Source organism: Simochromis diagramma, unplaced genomic scaffold (genome assembly GCF_900408965.1).
Source record: "Simochromis diagramma unplaced genomic scaffold, fSimDia1.1 OVJJ01000205.1, whole genome shotgun sequence".
Taxonomy (NCBI): Eukaryota; Metazoa; Chordata; class Actinopteri; order Cichliformes; family Cichlidae; genus Simochromis; species Simochromis diagramma.
Window position 1 is genome coordinate 14,485,468 of NW_024386782.1, and position 13,010 is coordinate 14,498,477.

At 40.4% G+C, this 13,010-nt stretch overlaps 1 protein-coding gene across 3 annotated transcripts; it reads left to right on the forward strand.

Annotated features, from left to right (window-relative positions):
- Positions 1-4: 4 nt before the first annotated feature.
- On the forward strand, positions 5-12,772 carry LOC120727655 (ceramide synthase 2-like). Of its 3 annotated transcripts, none has more exons than XM_040022056.1 (13): positions 5-129; positions 782-955; positions 1,716-1,833; positions 2,735-2,853; positions 3,056-3,113; positions 5,488-5,538; positions 6,597-6,689; positions 7,126-7,254; positions 7,830-7,939; positions 8,056-8,209; positions 8,490-8,598; positions 12,129-12,231; positions 12,678-12,772. In XM_040022056.1, exons 2-13 carry the CDS (start codon positions 789-791, stop codon positions 12,748-12,750), a joined length of 1,284 nt encoding a protein of 427 aa, XP_039877990.1. In that variant the 5' UTR covers positions 5-129; positions 782-788; the 3' UTR covers positions 12,751-12,772. The 3 variants fall into 3 exon arrangements, with proteins under 3 accessions (XP_039877990.1, XP_039877989.1, XP_039877991.1); XM_040022055.1 differs by having other exon boundaries at positions 9-158; XM_040022057.1 differs by lacking the exons at positions 8,490-8,598; positions 12,129-12,231; positions 12,678-12,772 and adding an exon at positions 8,278-8,427 and having other exon boundaries at positions 11-158.
- The last annotated feature ends 238 nt before the right edge of the window (positions 12,773-13,010 follow it).

Sequence of the window (13,010 nt, forward strand, 5' to 3'; positions counted from 1 at the left end):
CGAGCGGCTCGGATCTGCTGTCGTCTTCAGGACACAGGAGCACCACGGCGCATCGTCAGCCACGCAGGGCTCAGCCTGAAATCTCGGTTTAAGCTGGATTTTCTTTCAGATTCCTGCCTCATTAATTCGGTTTGTAATTCACACGGAGGTCCTGGTCGGTAGGTTTCTGCTCTGGATCCCGTTTCTTTCGGCGGTCTCATTGCAGCTTGCTGCGTTTATCCATGGAAACAACCAACTGAAGTGCAGTCGGCTATTTCTCTGCACTTTGTTTAAAAGAGATCGTTATTCACCTGACCCGTGCTTTATGGTTCTTAGGATCATTGATTCTGATCTTGTAGGACAGGAATTTTCTTATTGTGGGACATTTTTATTTATCTAAGAGTTATTATTATTGTTGATTTTTGATAACATATTGTAGTTGAGGTGACAGATGTAGGATCATAGGATGCTTAGGATGCACCAACATAGTGCTCTTCTTGTTGTAGCTGCTGTCTCTCTCACGTGACACCTCACCTGCTGTTATACCTGGATGAATTCATGTTTGTTTGCGCTCAAGCTTAACTGTGTGGAAACCTCTAATGTGTACTGTACATAATATAATTGGTTTGTGCATTTGTGTCTATGTGTGTGTTGTATATTGTATATTATTTGCCCTTCAGATTAGATGCCAAACTTAATTTCACAGTTTGAGTTATATACCTTTAAATGACAGTAAATCTAATCTATTCTTATTTTGTTCTGTCCACCAGTGTTCTCTTATTCTTCTTCACCTGTGCATCAGAAAAAAAATGGAGATGCTGCCTGATTTATGGAAGGAGGACTACTGGCTTCCTCCTGGTGTGACCTGGAGAGACATGGAGCAAATGGGGGACTCCAACCGCCCCAGACCCCTGGACCTTCTCATCGCTCTGCCCCTCGCCCTCGGCTTCGTAGCCCTCCGCTACATGTTTGAAAGGTAGCACACAAGCCTTCTTTGTTTTGAAATGGGTGAGTGAGTGTTTGAGATAGTGAAGGGTCTGCAGCAGAGCACACAAACATTTCACTCCACTGAAGCTGAAACAGCATTTACAAGTCTTTTCGAAAATACAGCAATCATATGAGGTCGTTGTCACCACTGGGGAAAAAAGTAGTCGCACCGCATTTGCTGCCTATAACCAAGCATCCACAGTATCAATAGAGAGGACTTTGTAAGAGGATCCGAGCTGTGGGACAGTGAGCAGGTGTTTTTGTGTTTTTGGTGAGTGGAGCTGGCATTGTTAGCATGGGGGGAGAAAGACTCTGGAAACTAGAGAAGGAAGATAAACAGAAATGAAATGAGGGAGAAAATTAGAGATGTTCAAACCTAAATGAAGGTAATTTAACATATTAGCTGTGAGCAAACAAGCAGAAGACGCGTCAAGAGACTCAAATTGCTTGTTAATCATACTTAAGATGTCATGTGATTGTCAAATGATCTCATGTTCCTGGAGTGGAAAAAAATCATGCATGGCTATGATTAACTAATAAAAGCAGGCTTGTTTGCAGGTTTGTAACAATGCTTTAACCTAATGTTTTTTAACTGTTGTGTTGCTAAGTGAGTGGTAATACAATGCATTCATATGTAAGTGCAGTCACACGCTGCTCACCCAGCGCTCTATTTACAGCTAAACAGTGACTGCTACCCCGAGTATCCCCCGTCCTCTTTCTAAGATACCTTTTGTTCTCTCTGCCCTCAGGTTTGTTGCCCCACCCATGGCCAGGTGTCTTGGGGTGAAGAATAGATTTCAAGTGACCGCTGCACCATCGCCGAATCTGGAGTCGTTTTACATCCAGAACAGGAGAGAGCCGACACAGGTGAGCCTGAGCAGGCCTCTGCACGCATGCAAACACGTGGCTTAGTCTTTGAATTTGTATTTTTTTAAAGTCAGGTGTTTTTCAAATGATTAAACTGGCGTGTTTTCATTTGAAAGTTAAATTTGTGTGTAAAGGCACTTTGTTTTCCCTTTCCCCCACAGCATTAAACACACAACCCCACAAGGTCATCTTGTGACCTTTCACAGGCTTCTGGCTAAATAGAAATGAGTCCAGCAGACATTTGCTTTTGCTCTAAAGACTGAAAAAATATGGAGGGTCATCTTAATGACTTATTGGCAGAAAACTGACAAAAAGCCTCATAACTTAGAAACTATGATTCTTACAAGTGTGGTGTGTTCTTTTAACATATAGACAAAGACTTGAAATAGCAGGTCACATTTGACCTCTGACCCCTGTAGATTGATCTGAAGGTCAACATGTTAATAATGCTATATAGAGCTATTTAAAACTATGCTTCAACTATGATATGTAAATATCAAATGATTTTTTATGACTTTGTTATGTACAATATAGTAACAGGTTATAACTTTTAAAATACTGTTTAGATACATATGCAAAGTTTCTGACTAAGTTTATTTTGTTTTTGGAAAGCAAAATGAACATGTGATCAAGATTATTTAAACAAATTTCACTAAACAATGAAATGAATGCTACATATGCAAACATTAATAAGAAATAATAAAATAAATATACTCAAAAATGATGTCAAATATATTCAAATGGGTTTGAACAGGAGAAATAAATCGAAGCGTGCACGTCGCACTTACTTTTACTGCACTACAAACTTCTTAAAGTACGTTTTAAAAGAACAATACGAACACGTTGCATTCGAGCGTCGCTTGCTCCACCTCAACTCATTCTGTGCTGGTTTTTGTTTCAGAGTGAAATGGAAGGCTTGATGCTGTCGTGCCGCAAAACGCAGAGACAAATAGAGACGTGGTTCAAGCGTCGCAGGAGCCAAGACAAGCCGTCTAAAACCAAGAAGTTTGGTGAAGCTGCGTAAGTATTTCCCCTCCACGCCTCCGTCATTGTCCAGTTACTGATGAGTTCCTTCAATAGAAGATCCTCCACCAGTCTCCACAATGACCGATCCTGGAAAAGCTCGCAAGAACTCTGACACTGTCCAAAGCTTTGGCTGGTTACATTTTTAAAGTGCTTTTTTAAATGGCCAGAGTTTCTCATCTCAGTCGCTGTCTTTCAGTTGGAGGTTCTTCTTCTACCTCACAGCTTTTGTGGCTGGATTGTCCTGCCTGGTTGATGTGAGTGACAACATTTTATAGCAATGACATTTTACTCCTACTATTGATGCTAAAACAATAAGTAAGTGAAAACAAATGAATTTAACCTTTGTGTTGCCCTGGGGTCATTTTTGTCCCAAAAAGAAATCTTTTGCTATCAAAAATGTGTTTTTTATTCATTAAATGGTCTGAAAATAAGTGAAGTTATTCAGTACTATGCTATGCATGATTGGAATAAGTTGGAATAAGTAATTTGATTTATTTATGGGGGTTTTATTGGATTTTGTAACACCTGTTGTCCTTGGGGGTCAAAAACGGCCCAAAGTACAAAGTGTTGCAAAGGGCCGTATTTTCATACCATATTGCTTTCAAACATCTTGGATCACTGATGTGTGGGGTCATGCAATGCTCATAACAACAACAACAAAACAGGAAGCACAATGAGGAGGCAGGTGCTCTACATTTAATTCAATTTTAATTATACAGCACCAAATCACAACAACAGTCGCATCAAGGTGCTTCATATTGTAAGGTAGACTCTACAATAATACATACACAGAAATGATCCCACAAGCCTCTGGGATAATTTTTTTTACCATGTTGTGGAAAGGAATGACCAGTAGAGCAATGCATATATTGTCCTCTAGTGTAATGAGGAGGAATAATCAATGTTCAGGAAGATCCAGGGTTAGAAGATAAAGAAAATATTGCCAATATTTAGATTAAATGCTACCTTTTCTCTGAAAAATCACATCACCCACCTGCAGAAGTGGAAGAAGGCTATGAAGTGAAGGAAAGTGATGAAGAATCTGAAGTATGTTCAAGTAGGTTATCAGGCATCCAGAATGTGGTAGTCTGAAGAGCTTGGAAAGAAAGTGACTGGGCTTCTTGAAGTTTCTTGAATTTTCAGAATGTGAAAGTGAAATAGAAGATGTGTCAGAGGACTACACATCTTCTATTTCAATTATGATGAAGATCAAGCAAGAACGAGGAGTCAGCTGAGACAGGAATATTTGCAGTAATGTGAGGAAACATTGATCTGGTCTTCTATCCTTCCCAGTGACAGACGATGCAGGACTCTCTCGTGCGTCACAGAGAAAGACAATCTACCACGGCACATATGCCAGGTCCCATACTGATTACCTAAAATCCTTAGATTGCTTTTCTACGCGAGCGCTGAAAGCATTATACACCATGTATTCTGCTTTTTAACTTTCACATGCCAGTAGATGCATCAGAGACCAAGTTGGGGTTCAGTAACTTGCCCAAGGACACCTTGGTAAGAACTCCAGACTAGAGCACACAGAGATTGAACCAGCAACCATCCAATTAGTAGATGACCTGCTCTACAGCCAACTCAATGACAAACAAGGAGGGACAACAAGAGAGGAAGAAAAATGGATCAAGAGCAGCTGTAGGCATATGTGGGTGTGTTGATTCTTACTGCCGTGCACCCAGTAGAGTCGCTACGGCCAGTTTATGACATCCAGAGTCTTTTAGGGCAGTTTTCATGCTACTGTGACTGACACAAGATTAATCACAGAATCGCAAAAAGGATATCATTTCTTGATGAAGACACAATAGATGATCATCGTTCATGACACAAACATGCTCCCATTGGAGGTGTATGGAACAAGTGGGTGTTTCTCCTGCTGCTGATGTAAGATCCAGGTACTGATGTGACTGTGTGAGCACCAAGTCCCCTTCAGAGGACTCTGTCCATTCCAACAGAACATCCCAAAGTAAACCAGGGAACTATGTGATAAAAACATGGGCAGTATGTGATGTCAGGTAATGAGTTGGAATAAAGTTGTATAACTTAAAACACTACTTTCCCAGACGGTCCCCCAGAGAAACCCCGTGAAACCTTGAAGTAGTTAAACAAGTCCTAAAAACTGACATAGCGTCCTGTGGTAAGAAACAACTCGGTGTGAACGGAGAAACATTCAGGGGTTTGGACTAAGGGGAGAAATAGTGTCAAAATGTGAATGAAGTTTAATAAAAGTGGGGGAAAATCCACTTATTAATTTCATCAACCAGTGGAGTCATTTTTGACCCCTGAGGACAACAGGTGTGGTTATGCGCTGCCATTTAAAATTTTTACATGATTCAAAAAATCCATTCTCATTAAAGTTCAAAGTTCAAATTGTAAAATGAAGAGTAAATTTTGGGGTAATGTGTTGGTCTTAAGTAAAACTAAGGTGTAACACTGACTTGATTGACAATTTATACTTTAAAAAACACTCAAATGAAGTGGGGTCATTTTTGACCCCTGAGGACAACAGGTGTGTGGAAATCGGGAGGACATTATGAGGGATAATCTGAAAGTTATTTCTGTCCTTTCATACGTTTCCACCTCTTCAGGTTTATTCTAAATTTTTCCCTGTCTGTGCAGAAACCGTGGTTCTGGGACCTCAGGGAGTGTTGGAGGCAGTATCCATTTCAGGTGAAAACATTACATACACCACATGACTACTTCAGTAAAACAGAGTGTGCTCCATTAAAATAACCGTTGTGAAAGTCTCATTATTTATGTTGAAAGTGTAACCTGTGTACGGATAGGTAATCCAATTACACCTATTTTACAGAGGAGCTGTAAAACAAGCACAATACAGTAAATTCATGTACGGCATTCAAACTGCAGAGAGTTAACCAGGTTATTTATATAGTGCCAGGATGTCAGAAATGAAGTTAAAAAGTTAAATATGTGCATGTGTAGCTTTGATTATATTCAGTTACTCAAGATGGGGTTAAATAAATCTAAACAAGCCAAGAATTAGAGGCCCTGATAATTAACGGCTTATTATAAAGAATCACACATTTACCCGGTTACTGATTTGGCTTGGTCGTTAACTTTGGCCATGAAACTGCATTAGTTTGATATTTAACGCATCCTGGTTCTATATTTAGAAAATTAAACTATTTCATATTCATATTTACTGCTACTACTACTAATAATACGTAATAAATTATGTGTATAAAAAGTCTATGATAAATACATTTACAAGTTTCTAAAAGTAAGCATAATAATCCCTAAAAATGGAAAGTAAAACACACATTGTGCCACACATACGAGAAATTTCACACTCTGTAGGCATCCATTGTACTTTTGATACTCTTTAAAGAATGCTATTTTGCAAATGACAATGATGATAAATATATATATATATATGAAAAAATAAATAAAAATACCGTCATGGCTGAGAATAGTTTCAATCCATCTAATTGTAGTTTATAGGCAAAGAGTGATCCATTATACCGCCTAGTGGGACTAAAAACAAAATGAGTTGCTCAGATTCTTAGGCTTCGGTGGCAAGCGTAAGGATAGCGACACGCTAGAATCATTCATGATAGTTTCCCTTCCTTTCTTAAACAGAAAAGCTTATAAATACATTTCAAATCCTCCAGGTGTTCCTGTGTAGGCTGCAGTGCTCCCTACTGTTCTGCCAGTATTTAAAGTCCAGGTATTTTATAAAAAATCACCTTTATATTTGTCCTCCTCAGCCCATGGAGAGCGCTCACTACTGGTACTACATGCTGGAGCTGGGATTTTATGGCTCTCTGCTCCTTCGGATCTCTGTGGATGTCAAGAGGAAGGTGAGGATGTTACACAACAGGCTGCGTTCAGCCCCGGCGACACGTAGCAAAGTGTTTATTTAAACAGAAGCGCTTGTGCATTGAACGGCCCGTTTTGTTACGCAAGCGTTGCATTGAAAGCAGCTGATTCACTGCGTGCGCTGCCCTTTTAGACACGCCAGAGTTTATATACAGATTGCTGCTGACTGAGTTGCATGTTTCACACACTCCACCACAGAGTGCGTTGCCAGATTTCTTCCTGTCTCACGCAGCAGATGCCCTTTACAGAAGTTAGCTGTTGGGATGATGTTGGTCTAACTGTGGTCATATTTCATGTTTCTCTCACTTCACTTCTGCTTTAATGAGAAACCTGACCAGCACATGGTTAATGAGTGACTGTCTTCTGTTGACATCTGATGGTTCTTTTGTTTTGCTCACTGCATGTTTGCCTTTGCAGGATTTTAAGGAACAGGTCGTCCACCACTTGGCTACCATCTTCCTGCTCAGTTTCTCTTATTGTGCCAACTACATTCGCATCGGCACCTTGGTCATGCTGCTCCACGACTCCTCTGACATCCTGCTAGAGGTAACCTGCAGATCCTTTTATTTATGCTCTAAAAGTAAAATAAAGGTCATTTACGGTCATTTTTTTTTTTTACATGTGCAGGAAAAAACGTCTTGGGAATCTTTAAAAATATAATATTCACTTTGGCCAGACATCCTACATTAATGTAGAAAATTGAAAGAAATGAGAAAAACTGACTGTACAAAGTGCAATCAGAAGTTCAAACTGCACTTTAGGCTATTCTTAGAAAATTTTTATCTAAGACCTCTGCAGTAGCCTGCAGGAAGCAGAAGGATCCTGTGATTGTGCCATGATAGCTAGCAGTGCTGACTGACCTTTGTTAACCTGTGCAAAAGACACAATTGTGAATAACATCAGGCTTCTAAACCTGAGCTGCTTGATGCTTTTTATTTTTGCACTGAAAATGAGAAAACAGCAGGCGTTCTTAGTGTTCTGCTCTCTGCTTGACTTAAAGACTGAGCTGTTTTTCCCCATTCTGAAAACATTTAGTTTGTTATTTTATTATCCTCATATCTACATAGCACTATTGTTGGGATTTGCTATGTGACTTTATTGCACGGTTATTATTTCTGCAGCCTGCAAAGATGTTCAACTACGGCGCTGGCTGGGGGAGATCGTGTGACACCCTGTTTGTTATGTTCGCTGTGATCTTCCTCGTGACTCGGCTGGTGATTTTTCCCAGCAAGTAAGAGATAATTCTCCTTTTTTTGTCGTTAAATTGCTTGATAACTGTAAAAGAAGTGTGGATGAATTTGAACTCTCTCATCAGCAACTTGACTCTAGCTATTCGATTACTTACAGAATCATTCACACCACCCTGGTACTGTCCATGGAGGTGTTTGAGCCTTTTGCTGGCTACTACTTTTTTAACATCCTGCTGATGGTGCTGCAAGGTCTGCACATCTTCTGGGCCAAGTTGATCTTGCACATGCTCTATAAGTTCCTGAAAGGCGAGGTGAGAAAGAGCAGTGAAGCTATAGTGCGTCACGAGATGTCTCTGACATGTTTTCAATTGTTTTGCAGTTCTAATTCTTACGTGATACCACTTGATGCAAACAAGCAAAGAGTCCAATTAAAAGGACGACAGGGAGCATCCAGAAAACTGAACCACAGTCAGCTTTATGTCCTCATTCACAGCCCTGTGGTCACAAGAAAATAAATCAGTGTCACTCACTCATTTGTTTTTGGACCTTCTTCGTAGTTTGTAGTGTGAAACCTTCTGTTTTCTTCCTCAGCTGGAAAAAGATGAACGCAGTGATGAAGAAAGTGAGGTTGAAGAGGAAGAGGAGGATAAAGGGGGAGAGGAGAACAAGGACCCAGGAGTTGACTGTTACTGGGAGAAAAGTAAAGACTCTCTTAACTCCAAACTGTCTATGCTCACCAACAGCTGTGTCCTTAACAACCTGGCCAACCACAGGTCGTCTGTGGTGGACAGAATGCGTAAAGCTCAGTAGAAACGTTCTCCGTCTGTTGTTTTCCTTTACTAATGTGAACTGGGTGTGTTCAGTCAGAGCGGTGTCTGTGAGTCAGATGATGCTACTGTCCTTCACTTTTAACTGTGAGAAACTGAAGCAGAAAACATTCTCTTTAAAGCCGGTGTCATAAAACAGGTGTCATAGCGCCCTGCTACACACAGGAAGCACAATCCTGAGCCTCAGTAACGCTGTACAATGATCCATAATGATTCACTGTCTTTAAAGAGGGACGGCAGCCTTCATTTGAAATGTTTTGTGCTTGCTAATGTCCACTGTAGCCTTCACTGCACATGGTTTTCTTTTTATTTATTAGGCTCACGAAGCAAACATTTAAAAGTACAACAGAGATTATTAACACGGACATAAACCAATATCGAAACAAAAGAGCAGGTTGATGTATGCTCATGCGTAGATAGAAGTGCTCTTTAATTACTGTAAAATACTGTTACATTTAAATGCTGAAAATAAAATGATCATTTAGTCTTTCTACCTTTATTTCTTTTTTTTGTTTAAGATTTTGAAAACCACCTCAATCGGCTCCTCATATCGAAAGGAGCCAGTTGAGGTGGTTCGGGCATCTGACAAGGATGCCTCCTGGGCGAGGTGTTCCGGGCCTGTCCCACCGGGAGGAAGCCCCGGGGCAGACCCAGGACACACTGGAGAGATTATATCTCTCGGCTGGCCTGGGAACGCCTTGGTGTTCCCCCGGACAAGCTGGAGGAGGTGGCTGGGGAGAGGAAGGTCTGGGCCTCTCTTCTTGGGCTGCTGCCTCCCTGACCCGGCCCCGGATAAGCGGAAGAAAATGGATGGAGGGATGGATTTTGAAAAATATTTCAGTATGTGATTTTGTAGAATTAAAGTGCTGTGCAAAAGTCTTCAGCCACCCAGGAAGATGGGGTGGAGGTGCAGCCATTTAGTCAAAAGTGTTTACGCAGAAGTGGAAAAAATTCATAGAAGGAAAAAGTTTATTGCTTTAAACCTCTTGAAGGGCATTCAAAGTTCTTCTTTGGATGTTCGCTGCCTTTTGTACTGTTCTCTGTGTAAAAAATCCCACACTGCTCGAATAATGTTGAGGCCCGGACTCTGGGGAGGACAGTCCATGATTCATAGTGTTTCATTGTGTGCCAGATGTATTTTTCTTAGATTCTATAAAAGAAATTGGAACAAATTATGTGTTTAAGTGGCAAAAAATACAATTAAAAACTATTTTGTTGGTAAGCTGTGTAGACACAACACTAGTTCATCCCAATGATTATAACAAAAAATCAAATCTCATACAGTCACTGATTCATCATTAGGTTAGGTGCCTTTTTAATGCTTTCATGATTTATAGAACAGTAATAAGAGCCTTAAATAAACACAAACACTTTGAAAGATCTTCAGAAATCTTGGAGAACTGTTTGTGTTATTTTTCCAGGATCACTTTACACAAATAAGTAAGGGTGGCTAACGAGTTCTGCACAGTACTGCAGTCTAAGGAGCGTCTGGACTTCTTTAAGTTGCTTGAAGATGTTCACCTCTCATCCAAGAAGCTTCTTCAGTTCTAACTGCAAATGGTGGAGAGTCCCAGATTTAAGCCCTGTGGGAGTTTCCCCCCAAGAGAGACATGGACCCCCTAATGATCCTCTACCTAATTACACAAGCCAAGGTGTGAAGACGGGTGTAGGTCACAATCAGCCAAGGTTTGGGGTGAGCTCATTGTGAAACCCACTTTCGTGTGAGGTGAGATGGCCCAGGATGAGAGTGGGCGTTAAGGTATCTGGGAAGGGAACTGGACTATAGATGGCCGACAGTTGGTGTCGTAAACCACCGCCTCTGTTCGAAGATGGTCGCTCACAGTGGACAGAGATGTCTTCTTTCAGTCCTCTTTCAAACTGTCCAAAATGTGAACTTTGGCATCCTCGAAAGCGTGACCTTTGTCCTTTAGATGGAGAAGCACCGCCGAGTCTTGTCCAGCGGAGGTGGCTCTTCTATGTTGTGCCATGCATTGTGAAGTGGCTGTTTGGTCTCTCCAATGTAGAGGGTCTGGGCATTCCTCGCTGCACTGCACAGCATACACCACATTTTTGAGTTTGTGTTTAGGAATTTTGTCTTTGGGATGAACCAGTTTTTGGCTGAGTGTGTTGCTGGGTCTGAAGTACATTGGGATGCCGTGCTTGGAGAAGACTCCTGAGTTTTTTCCGAGCACCTTGGACTATGATGACCTGGATGACCGAGAACCTTCACAGACACAGTACTGTAGATTAAACAGTGTCACTATCACCGCTGTTGTGCATCGCCATCTACTGGCAGCTTCTACAACCACACTAAGGAGGTCCACAGACTTGAATTGCAAAAATGTTTAATGACCATAATGTCACTTTTATGTGAAACCTCTCTCTCTCGTGAAGGAGTTGTTTTTTTAAAATGCACACATAGTTACAAATGTTCCAGCAGAAGAAGAGACGAAAAGCATTATGGTCTGTGATGGAAGTCTTTCCATGAGCCCTTTGTTTTGGAATAAAATGTCCGTAGCTCCTGATGGGTGGATAGAAAGATTCACTCTAGAAGTAATTCAGGCGAATACATCCATTCAGTTTGTTCACAAGAAAAAGCTCAACTTCTCTCTTTTATTGTTTCTCATGTGGGCTTAATGATGACTCATATTTTATTAATCAATAGTGTTTGACTTCATTCTTATATTATCAATGCTACTAAGAGCAGGACTTCTTTTCTATTTAGTTTAAATCTATTCGTCTTAAATTAAATATGTAGAATAAAGTTGAAGGAATTTCTGAAAAACAATATTTAACTGGATTAAATCATGAAACTTAATTGTCCTTGCTTTTCTCTCTTCCTCTTTTCTTCTATATTTGTTTTTTTCAATAATTATTATTTCATTCTTATTGTACCTTTGTGTCATTCATCATAGCAAACACTTGCAGTTAATCTGCGACCTGTTAGTGAGTTTCATCCCAACGTTAGTTACTCCCTCTGTACAGCAGTGTCAGCAGGACAGATTAAAAACAAAGCACTGGATAAAACTTGTTCACAGCGCTCTGCTCACTGAGTTTCTGAGCGGCTGGTGAACAGAGAGCTTATAAACTTTCTTCTCCTTAACTTCTGAAACGATCATTTTTGTCTGGGAACTCAGTGCACAGTATTACTACATTCATTTTGCTTTATAACTGGATTGGTGTAACTAACAAAGCTCTGTGCATGTAGTAGTCCATGCCCACAGTAGCTGTAACCATTAAGTTACTGTCTCACGCTCTTTGCTGGGAAACAGCTTGAGGATGGACTCACCCTGTCAGAATATAACATCCAAAAAGGTGGATTTCACCACGATGGAAGAAAACTGCTGTTTGTTTAATGTTTTAAAGTTGCATTGATGGTTATATACCCATGTCTTTCTCTCAGATTCCAACCCTCACCTTGTCCTGCGTCTGAGAGGGGGCATCATTGAGCCATCACTGAAGCAGCTGGCTCAGAAGTACAACTGTGACAGGATAATCTGCCGCAAGTATGTATACAAAACCAGCACACACAAATATTAGCGAGACTGAACTCATCCTCAGAGAGGTGAGGGGATAATTCAAAAGATGTTTTGAGCGGATTGCTAAAAACTGATTCCATTTGATTTCATCTTTTTGCAGGGTGCATGGGAAAGGTCTGAAGAAGTAAAACCTTTAGTTGCTCCTTATGCACATGAGGTTTGATTTTAGGAAAAAATGCATTATTAGCAAGGCTAAATAATTACTGAGTGGCTGATTAAATAATTTTCCTCTTTCAAAGAACAGTTGGCAGAATCAAATTCAGTGGCACATTTTAGGTTGACTGGGAATAAGCTCTCCCAGAGCTTTGATGGCTCCAAGTTGAGTGTTAGCAGATACATATCACAGCCCTCAGTAAAGCAGCGATCTACAGATTCCATCTCACTAATCTAAACATTTCTGTCATCCGTCTTAGGTGCTATGCTCATCTGCATCCACGTGCCATCAAGTGTGGACACACCCGCAACATCAGACGGAGGATTCTGTAATCTGATTACACAATCCAGCCGTTAAAAATGCTCCATCAGATTGAATAAAACTCTTTTAATACTGAAGAAAACCTTTTTTACCTCTTATTTTGAAATGTGTTAAACATCAAAATTGAAGAAAACGTGATCGTAACACATTTAGTGCCATATTTAGATCTTTTCCAAAGTTCAGCTTAATCAGGATGTGAATATGAGCTGAATGATTAAAAGAAAAAAATAGATTATAAAGTTGGCCAGTATATTTTTCAAAAGCACATCAG